We start from the raw sequence: 22,711 nt of genomic DNA, 5'->3' as shown, positions 1-22,711 counted from the left end.
AAATGCAGTAGCATAAAACTACCCAGTTAAAGCAAACTCAGGGCTCTCAAAATAGATAACTTACCTTTGCTGAGACACCAAAATAGAGTTAAATTAAGTCATTTCCCCCACTGAGATGATCCAAACATTGATAGGATTATCAAGGCATACGGACACTTCAGTAATGCTATAGAAAATGAACAAACCTTCTCTACACCAAGGCTTTGTTTTTTTCTCCCATGAAACCTTACTTTGTTCCTAAAATAAAATCTAATTCTTGATGACTTTCCTTTCTGATAAAAAAAAAGAAAAAAAACAATTTTAAATTGTACATTTTCTCCAAAAACAGAGATTCTGGCAGCAGCAATGATGCAGCTGTGGTTGAAATGAAAAATAATGTGGTACTGAACTGCACAGCAAAAACGATGGCATAATACAAAAGAAAATGGAAAATGGAATTATGATTGAAAAATGTTCTGCATATACAGACAATATATATAATCTCCATTGCAATTATGCTATATCTGTTCACATGCATAGTACATAAATGGGCCAACAAAGCATAATTTGCTGTCATTTTTCTAGCCAAGATAAGACCTTTGAGTGAAAAATTCCTGCTCAGAGAAATTTCTATAATGTCCTGGTTAGAGAAATTTCTAAAAAGTAGTTTTCTTTTTGACGAGGTCACTCTTAAAACATCCTCTAGTGATGTAAGCCAGCACAGGAGGACAAAGGCAGCATGATTCCACTTATATGAAGCATCTAAAATAGTCAAAGTCATGAAAACAGAGAGTAGAATGGTAGTTGCCAAAGGCTGGGAGGAAGGGAAATGGGGGCAGTTGCTGCTCAAGGGGATATAAAGTTTCAATTATGCAAGATAAATAAGTTCCGGAGATCTTCTGTACGACATTGTGCCTGTAGTTAATGTCGTCTTGAACGCTTAGACATTTTTAAGCGGTTAGATCTCAAGTGTTTTTACCACAATGAAAAAAATCCTCTAAAAACCAAAGCCTTTGGCAAGCATACTTTTTTAACCTTAGCACACAAAATGGATATGGTTGAAAGTCAAATGACAGTGTGCCACCAGGTGATGTGTCTAGGTTGTAACTGCCTTACAGGAAGAAATTTGTGTCCTGTGTTTGCAAAGTACTAAACATCTAGTGTGTTTCTTGTGTATCAGCGTGCAACATGTGTATTTGAAAGTGTTCTTTTTGTTCCAAAAATAACCTGATGTAGTTTAGAGAAGTAGTAGATTTAAATTTTTCTATTTTTAATTTTTTTTCTAGTTGATTTCAAAACCAGGCCTAGAATTTAGGTTCTAGGCATAAACTATTGGCCTATCAGATGTATGTCTCTTAAAAAACTGGTTCTTTGAATAAAACTTCTTATCTCTTTTAAGCATAAGTGTTTATAGGATTTGAATTTCACTCCCATTTTCTTATAATACAAAAACATAAAAACTCATGTCATGTGTGCTAATTTTCTTTCAAATGGTAAGTTGTGGCTTCAGTGAATTGGGAGGGATGTCATTGCCACACAAAGAAAAACGTCAGAAAGTTTTTTATGAACTATACTTAAAAAACGTTATGGCAAGTACAGATGCTTCTCACTTACTATGAGGTTGTGTCCCAATACACACATTGTATGCTGAAAATATTAAGGAGAAATTGCATTTAATACACCTAACCTACAGTTTAGCCTAGCTTACCTTACACACTCATGGAACACTTACACTAGCCTACAGTTGGGCAAAATCATCTATCCAGCCCGTTTTATAATACAGTGTTGACTCTGTCATATAATTTGTTTATTGAATACTATGCCGAAGGTAAAACACAGAATGGTTGTGTGGGCACTTAAAGTGTGGTTTGTCCAGTCTGTGTATCACTTCCGCACCACTGCAAAGTCAAAAAATTGTAAGTCAAAACTTCATGTCTGTATATCATGAATGAAATATAATAATTTATTGACATTACACCATATAAAGCTTATGAGTTGCCACTAAGAGCAAATTAATCCTTTTATAGTGTAATTGTGATATATGGTATTGTATCAGAGTTTTGCAAACTTTGCTCAGAAATTTATTTCAATGGAAGAAATACTTTCGGCATTAAAATGGAAGGAACGGAAGGAGGAAAGAAAAGAGTGTCAAGAAATTTGCAAACTTTATTACATATTATAACCTTTATATAGATGGAGAAATTTACTATTGGAGATATTAAGTAACTTACCCAAGAAAAAGAGCTTGCATTTGAACTCAATGTATCTGGACTGCCCAAACCAAGTGCTTTCACGAGAAATCATCTACACATTACCTTTTAAAAATATTTTTTATCACTATAGATAGCTTTTTGTGAATTTTCCCAAAAACTATTATGTTAAGAAATTCCAATCTTTCTGCTTTACTTGAGCTCTCAAGCATTTGATTTTAGGCATTCCATTTCATTTTATATTGAAATCGCCAAAATGAATCTCCGAGTGTGACTTGACACACACAGAGGAAGGTCTCATTGAAACCTCTTTTCCCTATTTTGGGTGGAAGAGTGGTCATGGATATTACCTTGACAATCTGTTTCAACTAAGTTGATGTTTTTAAAAAAGGGAATCCTCCCCCAGATTTTAGACTGCCTTAAAGTACAACAAACATCTTTACTCTTGACTAACTCCAAGTATTTATTTCTTGCTGCTTGTGTGAGAGCAAATATAAATATAGTTTTATCAGTGGTCTGCTTTCTCGGTCTTTGGTCGCAAACAATGATTTCTTTTTGATTCTCACTTTGTCTCCAACTGTTGAAAAGAAAATGGCAAGATATTGGGGCTGACCTTTCTGCCTCCAAGTTTTTGCTGTAGTCACAAGGAAAGGTGACCTTTAAGGCCTCTCCCAGCCATGAGCTGGAGTAAACCACACATTCTTGGATCCACAGGAAATGAAATTGTGAAGGTCATTTTTCAGCCCAGAGTGGCTTGGGAGGGGCTCATATTCATTAATTAATTTGCCTTTTATGATCTCAGAATTAAAGATACATATAAAGATTGAGCTTCTGAACTGGGACCAAAATGACAGTAGCTTTCTAAAACTTCTGTTTGTAGGCTTGGGTTTTTCATATTCACAGAGCCATATAAACATTATTTTAAAGTATGTTGGTTTAAATTCCTAAATCCTGCTTTCATGAGAAAGTATTAAACATAATGGCATTCAGCTAGCTGCCTTACTCAAGACATATTGCAAAAGGAGGCGGGATACTCAGGTAGTATTTTCTGCTACTTTGCAGACTGGAAATTCCTCCAGTAGCCTGGATCTGGGACCTGGATTAAAAATGTGATGGAGTTCAAATTTCTAATAAATCTACACTTGCACTTGACTTTTTTTTTTTTTTTTTTTTTTGACAGAGCCTCACTCTGTCACCAGGCTGGAGTGCAGTGGTGCCAACTTGGCTCACTGCAACTTCTGCCTCCTGTGTTCAAGCGATTCTCCTGCCTCAGCCTCCTGAGTAGCTGGGACTACAGGTGTGCGCCACCACATGCAGCTAATTTTTGTATTTTTAGTAGAGATGGGGTTTCACCACGTTGGCCAGGATGGTCTTGATCTCCTGACCTCGTGATCCACCCCCCTTGGCCTCGCAAAGTGCTGGGATTACAGGCGTAAGCCACCGTGCCCAGCCTACAAGTGACTTTTAATTACAGTTTAGAATTGGTGCCTGGTATCAGAATGACGAGTTTTAATTTCAGCTATACTTCCAGTAACTGGGTTACACTGGGCAAGGTATTTATTTTCTCTTGGACTCAGTTTCCTTATGTATAAAGTGGGACAATAGTAGAATCATTTTCATAGAGCTATTATGATAATTCAATGTACTGTTATATGCAAAACAGTCCAATGGGTGGCATATTTTAAGTATGCTCTTTCTTTAACATAAAGTTTTATATACCATAGTATATATTTTAGCTCTATGCCATTCATTGTGCTGTCTTTTTTTTTTTTTCCCCCGTGGGAGAGATACAATGAAAAGATTGATGGTTCTTTAATTTGAGCCATCTGATGCACACCTGTGCAGCAATTCCTTTGAGCTGCTTATATTAGTGTTTTAGTTAAAATAGTTCCTATACGTGTTTAAAACATAAATTTTCAATGCCTATTACCACTTCTTTTGCCCAGTCCATGTTTCTGTGTCTATGTAGGTTATAGGCATTATGACAACTTGCATTGTGCTCTATACATAGGCACTCCAACATCAGAAGGAAATGAAAGCTCACTGCAGTCCCTGGCAATTTAAAAATTCCATCTCTGTGCTTATGAACCATCTATTAATACAATGAAACTTTATAATAATGTCTGATAGAAAAGTTCATTTACAAATGAATTTATAGTAATAAAGTATGCTCTTGCCATTTATGCTGTTTCTGACATTATCCAAAAATAACGTACAGTGTGTGTGTGTGTGTGTGTGTGTGTGTGTGTGTGTGTGTGTGACCTTTCCTAAAGGAAAGGAAATGGAGAAACACAAGTTAGTCTAGTAGAGATTGAAACAGAAACTTCAACTAAAATTCTTGGTTTTAGAAGGAGAGAGATTTGCTTGTTTATTTCAGTTTTGCAGAAAGTTATTGCTCTTTTCTGATTCCTTGGTGCTTGTGGTGTGTCCCTAAGGAGCCCCTGTTCTTCCATATTCTGTCGTCTTTGCTTTCTTTTACCTTCCCCTTTGGTTTGTTTCTTTTTTAATTGCTGACTTCATGGCTTTGAATTAACCTCAAATGTTAGATTTCTTGATGCTTGTGTGAGCCTGAATATAAATTATATCTTCTCTTTACACCTTTATCCTTCTGTTGCAAATGTTGCCCCGGATGGGGTGGGAGGGACTAATAAAATTCTATTTGTTTTGTATCTAAAATACTCTGCCTCACAAAAAATGATTCAGGGGAAAATAACAATTTTTTTTTAAGTTATAGATAAAGCTCTGGGCAAGAATTGGATTTGAGTTTGCAGTATTCAAAAAACTAGACTGTTTGGAATTGGCTTTCATACTGGTTGCAAATTGACATCAGATTGTGAATGTCAGATTGATTTCTCATTGTAGATTTAGCACTTACGCATTCACGTCTTTCATTCATTGATAGGTATAGGTAAACATTTCAGAGAACTGCTTTGGATATTTATAACCTTAAGGATTTTTCTGAGGAATTATTTTTCAGAAGCTCTGGCCTAGCCAATAATACAATACAAATCTTACATTTTGTATAGGTCTCTCCCTTTAATAGGCTCCTTATTCAAAGGCACTTGAAGTGCTCTGTGACACAGTCTGATAAATTTTCACATTGCACATGGAAGAAAAAGGATGTAGGAAAAAGGAAGAAAAAGGATATTATTGTCATTGTATAGATGTAAAACCTTGCATTTTATGTATAGACCTACTATAAGTTGAAAGCAAGCTATGATTTGGAGTATTTTTATAAAGACAATTTCAGTAAAATGTAGAATATTAAAGAAATAGTTTCCTGAAAAATAATGGGATTATTATTACTATTTTTTTTTGTCTTGGTCAAATTCCTGCTGTAGTTCTGTGAAGCTAGTGTCTCAATGATTATATTTTTTAAAGAAGGACAAAAACTTCACTTCCTTAACATTTTTTAACTCTAAGCCCTAGTGTAGGAGCAAACCTAGGATGGTTTGAGGATACAGTCAGGAAAATTTTTAAGGAATAGGAACAGAAGAATCATAGTTAGGGATTTGCAACGTAGAGACTTGTCCAGTCTGGTCACCTATCTGTCCACAGATTTCACTCCCTTCCAAGAGAATTAATGATCTAAGAGCAGAGGTCAGGCTTTAATCGTCTCTCACTAATTATATGAAGGCAGGTGGAAGGAGATTTTTGGAGTAGTTTTATGTGTACCATCCTTGTGGGAAGTTTTTGCATTCCAGAACTGAGGATTTGGGCAGCATTTCTTGTGGTTTGATCCATTTTCTGAGCTGATTCTTAACCCATGGGCCATCTTTTATGCACCCATCCTTGGAATGTAAAAAAAAAAGTGAATCCAAGAGGTTGAATGTTGATCACCGTATTAGCTTTTGGAATAGTGGTTATGTTGATTTGTGCCTGAGAGCTAATGAGAAAGCTGATTCTCATCTCCTGGGTCCGTGTAAAGAATGTTGGGGTGAAGGAAATCTAGCCACTGAAATAAAACTTCCAAGTGTGGTCGCCCATCCTAATCTCCATCTGTGACCCAGCAGCCACATCTTGCCTGGGCCATTTTCTTGCACCTTTAAAGCTTTAAACTGGCTCCCCATGGGAAATGACTCTCGAAAGCCCCTGTCTTCCCTTCCTTTGGCTACAGCATATAGACTTCATGCACTCCTTTTTCCTGTGTTTGTTAATGTCATGTTTTCATTACCTCCATGTTGTCTCTTCTCTATTTTATTTTTGTTCCCACACCTGGGACCTGATGCCAACATCCTTATCATCTTGGATCCTAGATTTAAGTTTCTCTGTATGAATGCATGCCCTGGAATTCCTTGTTCTCCTAAATGAGCTCTTCAAACCATAAAAATATACCTATGAGGGACACAGGGTTACTCCATGACATCAGATACACAAGTGTCTTCGTCCTGTTGTTCATCTTTATTTAAAGATTTCGTTTAGAAACCTTATTCTCTCAATAGGAAAATAGTATATTTTTAAATGGCATGCACAATCCATATGGATTTTTATTTTTAAAAAATGATCCTTAAAAAATTTTGCACATTTTGGCCACCCAGGGCTATCCAGTGCAAATTCCTGACAAGTAGTGGACGTGTAAGTTCATCCTCCTCTAATATTAGGGATAATGTCATGGAAAACTTTGAAAAGTGGAGTTAACATTGAGGCCATGTAATATTTTGATATTAATCTGTGTGCTTTTTTCCAGTTCTTCTGAATCCCAGTCCTTTTTCTCACTTTTCAAGTTACAGCAAGCACTTTTATATGCATTATCTTCAGGGTAGGGATGATATAGAAAGAAAAAAGACTCAAATTTGGAGCTTTGAGCTTTTACATGGACTTTTGTGGATCTATAGAAGATGCTGCAGTCTTTGAAGCTATTAATTACAACAGTCAGGTGTTTGAAACAAGGAAAAGGCAGGTACTTTGAATTGTAAAAGTTTGACATTAAATATCAAGCTTAGAGCCTTCAGGACTCAGCCTATAGGACTGAGAATGGAGTATAAAGAAAGGGTTATCTCGTAGCTGCTGTCAAGGAGAAAAGTTCAACCAGGTGATATGAGAATCTTGACCAGAGCCTAGATGCCGAGGGAGATCTGAGGAGGGGCACCTCCTCTGCCTTCTCTGGGGGCAAACTCCCATGCAGTGGGATAAGAAAAGCAGCCTGATAGGTGTGGGGACTTGAGAACACAGGGAAACCATAGCCCAGTCTCTGTCACAGGCATTTAGAGGAGGCAGTTAATGGAGCAGAGAAGTGTCAGTGGGGTATGCCATCAGGCCAGCCTGAAACTGTCCTCTGAGACTCCCATGGCCTCCCAAGGGTGCTCCAGAGCAGCTAAAACATTTTCCTGCCCTAGAAAGGACACATGAATAGCTGATGGTATAAAAGGGAGCACGAAACATGGCCCAGTCCAGTGCTATGAGCAGAGAACAGAGAGAGATTCCTGCAGTGAGGATAAGCTTCCAGTGGGCCTTGTATACCTGTAAGTAAGCAGCTCTCCTTGCTTAAAAGTGGCAGAAATGTGGGTTTGTGCTTCAATCCAAACCACACAGTGCCTTTCTCCTCTCCAGAGTCACTGTCAGAGGCCAGTGTGGCTTTGTGCCTTGGCCCTCTAGCTTCTCTCTGGCTTCCTGAACTGAAGGCCTGAGAGGATTCTGCGTGGATTGGCTTTCCCTCACCTTATGGAAAAGGCTTGACTTTTTTGTTTTTTGTTTTTGTTTTTTTGAATTTCAGAGGCTGAATTAGGGCCATAAAATAAACTCCCAAGAAATTCTTTGCATGCCCTTTCTCTACAGGGAATGGCCCTACCTTTAAGCTAAACTGACCGTGATGTGTAGGGTGTTCGTTTTCCACAGTGCACGTATGCACTACATGCATAGTTTTCGGGGTACCAGCTTATGCCTATGGCAGTGGGAATGCATTTTTCTCAAGCTAAAAACTTGGATTTGCAAACAAATTATGTGATACTGTTTAAAAAAATAGAACTCACCTTAGCTTAGAGGTTCCCCATCTGCTAGTGCATCTTATCAACCCAAGGTAATTCACTTTTGGTTTAAAATGCTTTCTTTTGGTTAATGTCTCAGTTAATGCAAGCCTCTCTCCACGTCCCTTCTCTCTTCTCTTCTTTCCAAGGGTCAGCTGGGATAAGGAGAAGTGTCTAGAGGGCCCAGGATCAGCTAGTCCAAGGCCACCCTCTGTCCTTTTGTCTTCCATGGGGATGTGACATCTTACTAGGTCATGAACACTGATTTCTGTCTCTGCTGTGCCCTCTGAGATGACCATGGTCCCACTGTGGTCTCTGTGTCACATCCACACACTCTGTGTCTTTCCTGCTCTAACCTCAAGTCTTCCAGTCCACTGGTTCTCTCAGCCCTTCCACACATGCCCCTTGGGTGAGAAGAGCCATGGATTTTTGGCTGTTTTCCGTGCATTCTCTGAGATTGAGGAAGTCACTATCCATGAAACATTCCATAGCTTCACTGCCTACATGCTGTTATTCTGCCATTCAGGAGACAGTGGCATACAAAATGTCACTACAAGTCTTACCACCTCCTGGCCCTTCACTCTGTGAAGTAAAAAATGGCATTTTCTGTCCAGGATTCCCTTTTAATTTTTCTGTGGTTTCTATTCTCCTGCATCCTCCCAAGTGTGAACTTGGCTCAGGGATGGTAATTGGTTTAGGAATAGCCTCCTTGCAGAGATTAAGGTAGTATCTAACCTTTGTGACTTTCCTCCAATTCTCTCTTTCCTAGTGGTTAGAATCTGGTCTGGGGTAGGAAAATCAGGTAGTAAAATATCATCATCTCTATTTCTCCAACCTTAGCCTTTTGGGTTTTGGCTCTGGCCAATTATAGATAAACTTTTTTGAATTATAACAACTTACATATTCAATGAAACATCTGGATCTTGCAATTAGAAACCATGGTTTTCAAGATTTTTCTCTGTGCTACAAATCTGCAGGGACTACTTAACATCTCAAAAGCTAAAAGTTTAACTCATTTTTAGTTTGAGAACAGTTCATATAAAAACCCCCATACTTGATGGTAGGAAGAAGGGTAGGGATAAAAACAATAGAAAATAAATGCACGCTGTCCTCTTTATTTCTCCTTGTCTGTCTTTAGAAGAAACACTAAGTTACACTTACAGAATAGAGTCTTCCTATGAGGTCCAGTCTCATTTATCATCTTCTTTTGTGAATTGTGAATGTGTATTCATTTCTACAGCTTCAAATAGCTTCCTAGGTACGTATCTCTTTTTTGTTTTGTTTTACCTGGTCTGTAGGCTCATTAAGGTCAAGAACAATTCTACTTCTGCAAACTTCACTCTGTCTGTAATGATTTGCTTATGATTCATTGGATGGGAACCTTCTTGCTTCTTGATGTCCTGATGGCTAGCGGGGCCATTTTCTCTATATCCAGGGGAGGCCTTTCTGCCTTGAAGTACTGGCAGGACACAGTCATTCTGACGGCAATAAGAATTTCATGTGTCCAAGAGAGACGCATAACCATATAAAGAAATGTAGAAACAAAAATCTCTTTTTATCACTGCTTCTATGTTTTTTGTTTTTATTTCCTTCCCATTTTCTACAAGAGTCAAACAATATTGTGGTTGGCAGAGAACTTCACATGCAACCTCCTCATTCCACAGATGAAGAAACGGAGGTTGAGGGAAGTAAAATGACTTGCCCAATGACACACAGCCCTTTGGCAGTGGTGTGGAAATCTGAGTTCTTGGCATGTGATTCCCAAGTCACCTGTCTATTGGGCCATGCCCGTCGTTCAGAGTTTGTTTGGTTGATAAGACAACATCAACTTGTACACTAGAAACGTTACTTCTAAATTGATGTTAATTGCTTCCTGGCTTTTCTAATAATTAATGAATGTTTGAGTTTTCGGGCAAAGGAAAGCCTCTTTGCACGATTACAAAAATAACCTAATTAAAGAGACTTTTGCAAATCACTTGCTAAATAAGTTGATTAGACTACAGAGAAATAGAACTGAAGACTCTTGGAAGCATCTCATAATATGCCAAGGAACACCGAGGAAAGATAAATACCAAGGTTGAGTGGGTTATCCAATGACAGTAATTTCTTGGTTCTTGTGGCTGGTAAACTGATTAGGACTGCTTTCGTGTCTTAGGTTGAAAAATCAGAATATTTGAATATTTTAAGTCTGAACCCTCCAGTTGAAAAACTGGGGAGACAGACAATTCTGGTCAAGTTAAATTAAAATATTTTAGTTGCTAGGGGGAAATACAGTAACTTTATTCCATCATCCAGGTCTTACTCATTTTTGTGTCTATCTGGGTGTATGCATTGCAACATGGACACACATTGTTGTGTACTTTGGGCCATTAGCCGTATTTGGGCTGACAACAACAAAGTTCAAATTCTGCAGGGTTTCAAATTCACACACTGCGTTTGTAATGTTGACTTTCTATCACAAGGATGTTCATATCTTTGCAAATAGAAATTCTTAGAAAATTTAAGGTAGAACCCCATTCTCTGTAATACCAGCCTCTGTAGAGAGAATTTTGAAAGCAAAAATGATTTTAATATGCTTGTGCATATGGATATAAAATTCCATAACTGTGAGAAGCATAATGAGATGGTTCCTAAAGGCAAGTTAAAACTGCAGCATCAAGCAGAATTTTTTTTTATTATCTACAAGAGTTAATTAATAATACCATTTGGCACTGTTAGATGTTCAGAAAATAGTCTAATAAGTAAGAATGCTTTGCTTTCCTTTTGCTGTTAAAGGCTGTTCAGACTCTTTAAATTGCTTACTAGGAAATAGACCTTGTGGTATAAGGGTCATGTGCTTGGAAACTAATTGGGATTCATTGTAGTACTGCATTGCCACAGATGGCTCATACAGAACATAATATAATACAATACCACTTAAATGCAGTGAGGTATTTGGAAATAATTTTCCTTGGCTAGGTTTATAATCATATGATCCAGCTGATTTTCCCAGCAGCAAGATTCCTACTCACCATGTATTCCTTAAGTAGCTCCAATTTTGCTTGAAAAACTCTCTAAAATCAATTTATAATTTTAGTCTAAAACAAAGTAAAATATAAAGCTTAATTTTTTCCCCTTATTTCATTAGGTTAGAAGCAAACTTACTAGGAAACAAATCAGACAACGCTATGTTTCATTGCTGTTGATGCATTTGTTCAATCTTTGTTTGTTTATTGATTTATAGAGATGAGGTCCCACCATGTTGCCCAGGCTGGTCTTGAACTCCTGGGCTTATAGATGTGAGCCACCACTACTGGCCACTTGTTCAATCTTTTAATGTCTCCCTGCTCTCTCCTAAGCTTAAACAATATTTTTCAAAGTATAATCCACACACAATCTGTTATTATTTAACAAAAACTCATGCTCAACAGCTAATCTGAAATAAAACTAGTAAAACCACTATATTCAAGCTAGTTTTAATAAAAACTCGTGTTTACTATCTACTTTGAAATAATGCAACTACAGTTAGGATTGTTGGGAAAAAAATGTAAGAAAAGCTATTTAAAAAAAAAAAAAACAAAAACCCTTGTATTGGAGATCCTTTTAAGAAGGAAATCATGTATGTGACTTAATTTGCGAAAAAATTGCTATGTTCAAGATAATGTTCAAGCTATGTTCAAGTTTTATGAAAACTAATGTATACAACTAGTTTTAGGCATTCACTTTCAGGCTTCATTGTAAATGCAGATTCCTGGACTCTTCCTACTGAGGAGAAATGTCAGGAGGTAGAGCCTGTAAACAGTAGTTTAGATAATTTCCCCAGGTAGTTCTGATTTACACCAATGTATGAGAACTAATAATGTAAATATAAAGCTTAAAAGTTTTTTTTTTTTTTCTCCTTTCATATTCAAGTCTTTTGTTCTACAGTTTGCTTGAAATGCAGTGGTTCCTGGTAGGGTCACTGTGGTCTTAGCATCCATTGCCATGATGGCAAGAACTGGTTGAGAATCAGCATAAAAGGAGAAAGAGAAGAGTGTGGGCTGGGCGCGGAGGCTTATGGCTGTAATCTCAGCACTCTGGGGGGCCGAGGCGGGTGGATCACCTGAGGTCAGGAGTTTGAGACCAGCTTGGCCAACATGGCGAAACTCCCGACTCTACTAAAAATACAAAAATTAGCCAGGCGTGATGGTGCACGCCTGTAATCCCAGCTACTCAGGAGGCTGAGGCAGGAGAATGCTTGAACCAGGAGGCACAGGTTGCAGTGAGGCAAGATGATGCCACTGCACTCCAGCCTGGGCGACAGAGAAAGACTCCACCTCAAAAAAAAAAAAAAAAAAAAAAGAGAGGGAGAGAAGAGTGTGAAGAAAGTAAGTACTCGAGATTTCTCCAGGGAGGAAGGGTACAGAGAGAGCAGTAAATTGTCTACTTGATAATTCTGAGTTGGTCTAGCTGTATAGTTTTACAACTAATCATTGAAGATTATCAATTGAATATCATAAAATTTCCATCTCAAAGATGTGCAGGTCTTTCCTGAATTCTAAGTGGAAGGGGTCTGTCAGATTGAATGCCAAACATGTGTTGTACATATTGCGTAGGATTAGTGGCTCTACCTCTGCAATCAATCAAGCAATCAACAGCAACGATTTATTGAGTTCTAATTATATACATAAGTTTGTGCTTTAGCTTATTGGTTCTCAGCGTTTCCAGCACGTTAAAATCAACTGGCCATCTGAAAAAATTACCATTGTCATGCCCCAACTAATTAAATTAGAATTTCTAGAGACGAGGTCCAGAGCTTCTACTATAGACCTTCACATATTACCAATTTGGGTCCTTCTTCTGAGTGCAGTGACCTCTGCCATTGATTTATAATGCTTGTACAAGAAAAACTGCTCTTAGAGCTTGAGCCTCTAAATTAGAAAACCAATTTTCTAAATGAGATTCCATTTTAAGATGCTTGATAAATTTTAGTTACTACCCATGTGACCAGAGAACAATACTTAGTTTCTCCAGAAGGTACCAACAGTTGTTAATGGATATATATTAACAGGACTTTTATTAATTTCATTTTCAATGCCATGATTTTATTTAATTATCATAGTAAATGTATAAAGTCCATAATATTACCTTCATTTTACAAGTAAGAAAATTGAGGCTTAGAAATTTACTCTAAAGAATACATAATTATTTACTGAATGGCTACTACGTGCCAAGCACAATGCAAGATGTTTTGTACACTATTATGGGATGAGACTCACATGATCATACCTGTGTTCCCTTGAGGATGATCTGTGGAACACTGGTCTGTCAAGATGCTGTGGGGGGAAAAATCTGCAATCTAATAGGCTTGAGAAGTGCTGAATACTTTTCTACTTTGTTGAAAATTCTCAATGCACAAAAACTTGTGACACACACTGAGACAGCATGTAGTAAAGGAACATTTAGAGTGACGCTCTATGGGTTATTTAACCACGAAAATTTTATTTGAGAAACATTTGCCAATTGAACCCATTTTGAAAAACACCCCTACAAAACTTTGTGTTCCAGAAATTTTGTCCCACTGCTACATATTAAGAAATTGAGACTGAGAAATTTGGTAACTTGCCTACAGTCATTCAGCGTGTGGCTCTGCTAGAACCTGAATGTAAGTTTGGCTGTTTTAGAAAATTTTCTTCTGCTTCTAAAATCTATAACTACGGGCCAATGACTGATATCTACTTCTCTGTTAGTAAAGCTGAATTTAAATTGTTGAAAGGATCAAATGTAATGTATGTGAAAACATTTTGAAAACTATAAAATAATACATAAATATCAGAATTAGGTAGTATACAGTCTAAAGCAGTATAGAAATATTAACTTTTGAAAGAGATCATTTCTTTATCCAAATCTCTGAATTACACTTTTAAGTAATAGTCTCTGCAGAAAGTTAAGTTTTGTCAGTTATTGTTAATTTTGATTGTCAATACTTCATCAATCACACTTGAACTCTTTTAGTAGCATTTTTGGTTTATTACATTGTCTTTGGGAGAGTAAACTTATGAAATTTGTGGTTTCTACATACTGAATCCATGAAATATGAAACTAAGAATAATATCATATTCATCCCAACATCTGATTCTATTGATAATGAAAATGTGAACTCTGACCTGGGACAAATAGTATGTTGCTTCTAGTTTAATAATAATAAAATAATGTTAGTGTAATTTATGATATTTTCTTCTGAGTACATTTCTTTAAAGAAGGAAGCAAAGCTGAGAAACAATTAGGACAAGAATCAACTAGTCAACTTTCCTGAATATGCTTTACTGGCGAAATATACAGTTGATTGGAGAAGCCTGTGGTTTCTAAAACTGGGAGCCATTTAAAGCTAAGCAAAGAGAAGGTAAAATGCTGTATGATTGCACAGACGGCATATCTCTACTTCAAGGAATGTGCTTTAGGGGATTTCTTGATGTGTCAAAAGATGATAATCCCATTAAGAAAAGAATAAAGACCAACTGATCCCATATTTAGAAAAGACGAAACACACCTTCAACTCTCTCATTCACTAGCGAGGGGAAATGAGTGCAGAGGAATCATCAGATATTCTCTGTCACAACAAATTAAATGTGCAATAGGTTTTTTATGTCACCTGGTTGAGTTAGCGTGGGAATTATTTGCAGCACTTTGAATGCAGATGGAAAATGAATCTACAGAGATCTGTAACTAATGTGTATGGACATTCTTTCTTTCCTTTATTTTTTTCTTCTTGCCCTTTTCCCCAGAATACTTTAAATGAATGAATAATAATGATGGATCCAAAGAAATAACTGTGAAAATGGTGATGTTCAGGACAGATTGTTCCAAGAACAACCCCTCTATCTAAGGTAAGTGGGAAGGAAGTGAAATAAAATCTCGTAGAAAGATGTTCATCAATGAAAAGTGAGTGGTAAATAGAAATGAATTAGTACATAGCTTAGGACTTTGCTGGGATCTTCAAAGAAGTACTATATAGCTTGAAAAATATCACCATTCCTTAGAGACTCAGAATCTACAGAAGACTGTTAAATTCTACAAGTAAATGTTATTTGAGAGTTTGAGGTTAATGAATTTCTGCCCAGGGATTATTCTTGACTGTGTTCTGTTTCCATGAGTGATGTTCAAACTAGCTAGTGTTCTTCTGTGACACCAGAGGTTTCAAGTTTAGTTTTCTTTCCGTGGATCATGGTTTTTAAATCTTTAAATGCTAAGACACTTTCGAGTCTTTGTGTAAATAATACATTTTAAATCGTGGAATCAATTTCAATTAAAAATTAACATTGTTATGGAGTTACGTGTGTAATATTGAAAAGGTAAGGGTTTGGGGTAGTTTGAAAATACGCAGATCTACACAATATATGAGACAGGGAGAAGAAAAGAGGAGGGAACAAAGTTCACAAAGATGAAAAGAAGTCCATAGAATTAGCATCTTGTTTCCATGCTTTGCCCTGTTGAAAGTCTGAATCTCTTTTTTCATGAAGGAAGAGTTACTTATTTTTAATGCATGAAGGTAGAACTAAGATGATGAGTGAGACAGAGAAGATTCCTGTAAATACACATTTCTAGAAGTCTGTATACCCCTAATATGCCCTGCTTCAACATACATTGCAAGTCTCTTTCCAGTGTATTCATTTCAATGTCTAGAATACATGAGTTTTGCTATCCTAAAGGAATAGAGAATTGTGGCTATTTATGCTTAGCAAATACAAATATCAACACCACAAATTAGCAAAAACATTTTCTACTGGGCACACCTTTTTTTTTTTTTTTAAACTGATCACACAGTATGAACTGAGGACTGTTTCCGAATCCCTCTCTCCTCTCGAATTAATTTACCACATTCTAAATCCGTAGATAAAGTGGTTCCAGAAGTGGAGTTGGTTGGATGGGTTTGCTTACACTGCAGTCCGTAAAAGAAACAAAAAGCCTTGCATGCAAAAGAAATGAGAAAAAAATATGGAAAAATGAATAAATCAGAAGCAAGAATGAATGTTTAAATGAAAATTTACATCACATGAAGCTGGCAACTATGAAAAGCACATTAAAGCATCATATATACAAGCTTTTATTTTTCAAATTAGTTGCATAAAACAAGACACCTCAAGAGCAAATTGAAAGTTAAAGCAGATCAGTTCATTCTCCCTTTGAATTAAAAAAACAGCTTCTTATAACAAGAGCTTTGGAAAGGGGTGTTCATTGTTGTCACAGTTGCCTTGTAATTCTGGGGAAGATTTTCATGTGAAACCAGGTTATAATGAATCATCCCCAGTTTTGGGCCCTTAAGGAGGGCTTCCATTTAAAGAAAGTGGATATATTATCAGATTATTAATCAGAACCAGCCACATAATTTGCAGTGTCCAGTGCGAAATGAAAATATGGGACACTTCGTTCAAAAATTATTTAGAATTTCACGATGACAGGAGAGCATTAAACTGGCTTTGTCGTTAATAGTCATAGTCTTAACATTCTAACAATATTTAAAAATTGAATGGGGAGACTGATTCACTATGATGACCATAAACTTTGTATTTTGTTTATTCTAGCATGGTTATGAAGGAATTATCTTAAATCACAATCAGCTTTTTCAAAAGAGTGTAAGTTGATTTCCTTCAAAAATGGTGTGATTTCCCTCAAAAATAAAAGTAATAGGCAAAAATGGTCAACTACTAAAATTGTCCTATAATCCCAAACACAATTTAGAAAAATAAAGTCTCATATACATTGCATTTTCATTTTGTATTGTTTATGACATTCCTGGCAAAAAAAATTTGAGGTGATCTATCCTTTTACAAATCTTACTTTGATAGAAGTAAGTGTTCAATTTCATAGTATGACTTTTACATATTTATATAAATTGTTTTGCATTAGTACATGTGCTCAGAATCTATACTTAAGGGCTGGTAATATTTCTGTTAAATATCTTTTTATATCTTTTCCAATTTTGGATTTATTTTTGCCTTTTTCCATCTAGGGTTTCTATCTTACGAGCAAACAACTGTTCAAAAATTAATTGAGTTTGGAATTTCTGCACCGTCTTTCCAAATAATGCTAATTGGATTTAGCGTATAAGCCCCTTCCTTGTCGTTAATAAATGATAGACCTGCAGTGCCCACAGCACCTGGCAGGGATTCAATAGCTCTTTGCTCTAACTCAAAAATGGCTCTTCTGGGCATCTAATTCAATAGACTGAAAAAGAGAAAACATTCTTAAAACCCCCAAACTTAAGACAGATAATGCAAACTATAAACTAACCAGTCCTAGAAAGAGATGACTCACCTGTTCAATATCATTATTCTTCCGTGATTTGTATACAAATTCTCCAATAGCTACAAATACAGAAAGGACCAGTCCGGCAGCCAGAACAATGAAGATGCCTCCAATATTTTCCACTCCCAGGGCACTGGCTTCTTTATTGTCTTCCTCGGGGCAGCCATTCCCACGCCACCACTTCTCTTTCATCATATGCAGCTTCCCTTCTTCTTGGAGTTGAAGAATAGCAATAGTAATTTTATCCCGGTAAGGAGAACCTGGAAGTAAAACCATTTGGATATTGGTCACCAAAATGTTGAAGAAGACATCCAGAAGTATTCTTAATTATTGTCTTAGTGATAACTATGTTATGGCTGCTGTGAAACCCCAATCCACAAATTGACTTGCGAAGGACAGGAAAGTTCAGTCCTATATTTTGAAGGCACTATATAATTGGAAAGAAGATAGCTGACATGTTGAGATTAACTTTGGCCCCGAATGTTTGCTCCTTTTAAATAAGGAGAAGCGAAGCTAGGAATTCTATGACATGTCTTTGTTTCTGGTGAGATCATTATGAGTCTTTTCACATGTCAAGAGATTTCATTGTGTAAGCTAAAATAAAATTCTAAGCCCCCATTGACTGAACGACCCTCTTTTGTAACCAAAGGGACCCCAGAAAAACCTTAAGAACTTAGTTTGCAGCCATACCGGGATGGGAGGTCAGACAGAGCAGTCTATTCGTGGCAATCAGATATCAAATTATAAACAGGACGGAAGGCCATGCCAGACAAGGGTTAAGTCACACAGCATCGGACTTAAAAAATAAACTATGTTCCAACTGCTACAAGGCTTTTCTTTTTCTCAAGGAGGTAAACAAGCACTGGCCTTGAGATAAGCAATATTAAAACAATTACAGCTCATCCAACTCTTAGACACTGACTTCCAGCCCCTGTTCCACCAGCTATACCTTTCATTAAACAAGATCTTGATTTCAGTAACTTTCTCCAGAGAAGAAGACCACTGACCTTAGACAGGTTCTGGTTGGATTAAAGAGATTGTACCCTTGCATGCCATTGTGTCCTGAAAGACATTGTGACGTATAGAACCTAACTGTAAAACCATTAAATGTTAAGTCTCTACCCCAAAGTGAACGAGGATTGTATGTTACATGCATTTTTGTTCAATATGCATGTGTCAGGATCATCTTCACAAATATTCATAGCTCCGCCTGTAACCAGTTTAATATGTATGTTTAGCCAACCCATTCGGCATAAAGCTCTTGCCCCAACCCCTCTTTTTTCAAAGTGCCTGTCTTTGATCTTGGTTGGACACATGTTTTCCAGCCTACTGGATGACCACCTTGCAGACTGTCACCCTTTAATTATAAAGAAATGAAGTCTCCATTTCTACTTTCCAAATTTTTTGATATTGTGGTTACATTATTTTTAAGTTAGCAATTATTTAGATCTTACTTTTTTCTAGGCTCTTTGTTGTCTCATATTGTGACTGGGCTTGGCTGGATGACCAGCAGTGCCATTTCTTCTTCTGAGGGGGAGTAACTAGACATTTCCCATCTCCCTTACAGTTCAGTGTGGTTATGTGACTGGTTTCTAGCCAATAGGAATTAAGACGATGTCTTCCCAACGTGATCTTTGGCTCTCTCTCTTTTTCCAAATATATAGCAAGAAGGAAAGGATTTCAAGTCACTAGGAATGATGGAACCACAAAATAGAAGGAACTTGAGTCCCAGGATGATTTCATGAAGCACAGCCTCTCTTTCAATCCACACTGGACTGCGACAAGATCAAGAAATTAACATTGAATGTGTAAGCCACTGAAAATTTCGGATGTTGGTTAGTACATACTGATTAATGCACCTATTAAGATAAACTTAAGAGTAGGTTTTGAATAATTCAAATATCCTACAAAATTCAGGTAGTTTTGGAAAATTTGCAAGGACTGTATTAATATTATTTATACTCTATCTTCTAGTAATGCCATTGAACTTTTAATTATGTAAGGGTTGGAAAGTGCCAACATCTACCTGTAGATATAGCTTCTCAATACTGGATTTTGGTTAATCAATGCAAAGGAAGAGGCAAAGTAAGATTCTTTTACTTAATCTCTCCTTGAATGTGAAGAACTCTTGTTAGCATTTCTTCTACTCAGTAGAAAAGTAGTACACCCTGGTTTTCTCTATTTGCAAATGTTAAAGTTTTCCTTGGTGGAAGCATATTGATAAATGAGGCATCTTAGGACTAGAAGAAATCTTAGGAATGATACAGTACAGTCCACTTACAGTTCAGTACACATTCCATTTTAGAATGGAAGAAATTTAGGAACTGAAAGTATGAGTGAAACTGATAGTTGCTGGCACAGCCAAGAATCAAACTCAAGTTTCCTGACTTTTTACTTTTCAGTGTTGTTTTCACGACAGTGTTCCCAACCATTGCTCCCACCCCTACATATGTCTTATGTCCTATGGCATGGTTAAGTTAGAAAAACAGAAGGTTAACATTTGTGTCATTTGTTATCAATTTTTCTTGTAAGACTTCCTAAAATAATTGTCAGCATTCAAAAGCAAGTTTAAAAGAAGAACAAAATGCATTGGGGTGAGATTATGGCTTATCAAGAGTATGAATTTTTGGTGAAAAAAATGGATATTGAAAACAAAATTAAAAGATATTGGCTGTTTGCTTAAATATCCCCAGAATAATGGCTAGTGTAAAAATTAGCACCATTGATACACCCATAGCAGGTGAGCAATTAAGTGAATTAGAGCACTTTGCTTTAATGTACATGAAAGTGCTTTGAAGAGTGTAAGAATGATTCTTATGTTAGTTGTTGCAGTAATAATCCTAGGAGCATACACAGTGGGTGCTCAGTAGATGTTGACTGATGCTTTCCTTCTGCCTCCAGGCTGCGCAATACCTAAAATATTTTCAGACAGATGAAAATCTGATCTCTGTTTAAAGTTGGTCTCTGAGAAAGATAATTTCCAGCCTCCTGGCAAGCTGTTCAAACCTTAAATGCTCTTGTTCTCTCAGAGTTTTACTTTAAATCTCTCAGGAGGTACATTTCCAGAGCTGTTGTCCTGAGTGTCTCTAAGAAGCAAAGTCTTCAATTTTGTGTTGTGACTTTGCCAATCTCTGATTATGGGACAGAGCTTGCAGCCATAAGGGAATTAGGGCAAGACTAGAAGTGTGCAGATAATTTTTAATATCTGAATATATTTTAACTTAAGTTTTTGTTGTTGTTGCTTAAATGAAGCAAATGACATTGGAAGTTATTTATTATGTCACTTGAAATATATATATTTCACACACACACACACACACACACACACATCTTCCTGAATAGCAACTGATCTTTTGTAGAGTCAATTCATCATAAAAGAAACATCTCACAAATTTTTCCAACAGCTGTATTCTCAATGGATGTATTCTCTGTGAGGTCTGCCATCTGTTCCAATTATTCCTTCATTGTTTTTGGTTTAAAAGCATGACAGGTTTATAACCACTATGAAAAATTCCTGGAGTATATTTCTTTTCATCTAGGAAGTGGGGAAGGCTTTTCAACTTTGGAACTTGGGTGAGGTTGGCCAAAAGGAGACTGAATGGGTACATTTGGATCTCTCTGTATTATATGTATATTTATATATATTTCTGCATTATATGTATATTTAATGTTAATGGTACCCAACACTAGGTCAGCTTCATTTGCATGAAAGCAGGCAGCGATTTTCAAAGTGCTGCATTCATTTAGGAAAGTGGCAGGAAGAAGTGCATTGTTCCCTCCTACCTCCAGCCCTGCGTCACTCACTGTACTATCAGAAATTTTAGCTTTCAAGTTACATTCCATGCTCTAGAAGGAATGCCAATTAAAAGTCTCATGTTAAAGTGCAAACGTTCTCAGGAGGGATGATACACATTGTTATTTTAAATCATTATTAACAGACAGGAATTTTGGTACCAAAAAGGGGTGTTGAAATGTGGTGGGGTAGGGTTATGAGGTGGGAGATAGAATGATAAAAGTACAGTTTTTGACTTTATAATTTAGTCTAGAGATGGTTCTATTAAGAACTATAGTTACTCCTCTATGAGGGTCTTGATTCTGCAAAAATTCAGGCAAAGGTACCTACACTTGGTGTTCTCGTCTGATTTATGGCCCGTTTAAAATCAGCATCTAACTTCCCCCACCTTTATTATCTAAAATGAGGTGTCAAAGCTTGCTTAGGGCAATAGGACGTTGTTTTTAAAGTCAAAAAGAGGTATAGTATCCTGTTAGCCAGTGCCAAATGATCCCCTGAGTCTCTTGGAAAACATGTTGACTAAATTATAGGAGAGCTTACCACTTGGGGCAAAATACACACCTCACTAGCAATATTAGTATTTTCATCAGGAGAAGTTATTGGAAATAAAGAAGCAAGAAGGTAGCTGTAAATCTTCTAGCCCAATCATTCTGCAGGAAGTTTATTTGGAGGACATACATGATAACAATAATAATAAAGTTAATTTCTCCATAGCACATATTTCTAACAGAAGGTAGATAGCAGGAAGTCAAATTGGCTGTGTATTCATGGTAAATGTGGAAGATAGTTGAACTTTATCTGATTAGTTATATTCATATTAATTAAAATTTGAATATATAAAATGCAGCTTTTTCTTTTTTAATGAATTTGTTGCTAAATAAAAACATCAGGACAATTCACCTAAAATCTGGATTTTTTTTATTTTCTTAGAAAATGGAATATTCCATAATCTTGTTCTCAAACTCCTACATGTCTACAACTCTGACCTGAAAGGCAGCTCTCTCTTTTAGGTAAGTCATGTGGTCTGTAATTTTCCATAATTGCCACCGTTCCCTACTACCTCCTGGCACAAGCATGCTTTGCTCACTTATGATATCTGCTTGGCCTCTGTAAGCATTTTAGTTTGTGATCCCTGCATGATGGATCATCCCTTTCAAATGACAAAAATACTAATACAAACAAGCAAATCAAACCTACCTGGGGTCCTTAACGATCTGGCTTGACTGTTAGCTATGATTTCTGGACTTGCCCAGTAGTCTAGACAGTCCCTGATTCTTCTCCTTTGGAATGCTTACTAACAAATTACGAAGGGTTCACTTGGGAAGAGCAGGTTCCCACTATACCAGGACCTTATATGATACAGTTTTCTTTCTTTCTTTCTTTTCTTTCTTTCTTTCTTCTCTTTCCTTTCTCTGTCTTTTTCTTTCTTTCCTTCCTTCCTTCTTTTCTCTCTCTCTTTCTTTCTTTCTCTTTCTTCCTTTCTCTTTCTTGCTTTCTTTCTT

The 22,711-nt window shown here is 36.7% G+C and overlaps 1 protein-coding gene across 10 annotated transcripts in view; it reads right to left on the bottom strand.

Moving 5' to 3' along the window:
- Positions 1 to 22,711, bottom strand: part of GRIK1 (glutamate ionotropic receptor kainate type subunit 1) — a 430,746-nt gene that overhangs the window by 681 nt on the left and 407,354 nt on the right. For 5 of the 10 annotated variants that reach the window (XM_055279424.2, XM_055279426.2, XM_055279429.2 and 2 more), the window contains one exon: positions 17,426 to 17,676. In XM_055279424.2, the coding sequence (XP_055135399.1) occupies positions 17,426 to 17,676 (251 nt within the window). Of the gene's footprint in view, positions 1 to 185; positions 273 to 12,961; positions 16,077 to 17,425; positions 17,677 to 22,711 lie in introns of those variants that run through there. The other 5 variants (XM_055279425.2, XM_055279427.2, XM_055279428.2 and 2 more) reach the window with 2 other exon arrangements.

This window comes from Symphalangus syndactylus, chromosome 5 (assembly GCF_028878055.3).
Source record: "Symphalangus syndactylus isolate Jambi chromosome 5, NHGRI_mSymSyn1-v2.1_pri, whole genome shotgun sequence".
Lineage (NCBI taxonomy): Eukaryota > Metazoa > Chordata > Mammalia > Primates > Hylobatidae > Symphalangus > Symphalangus syndactylus.
Note: the sequence above shows the minus strand (reverse complement) of the source record. Positions and strands in the feature narration are given on the sequence as shown.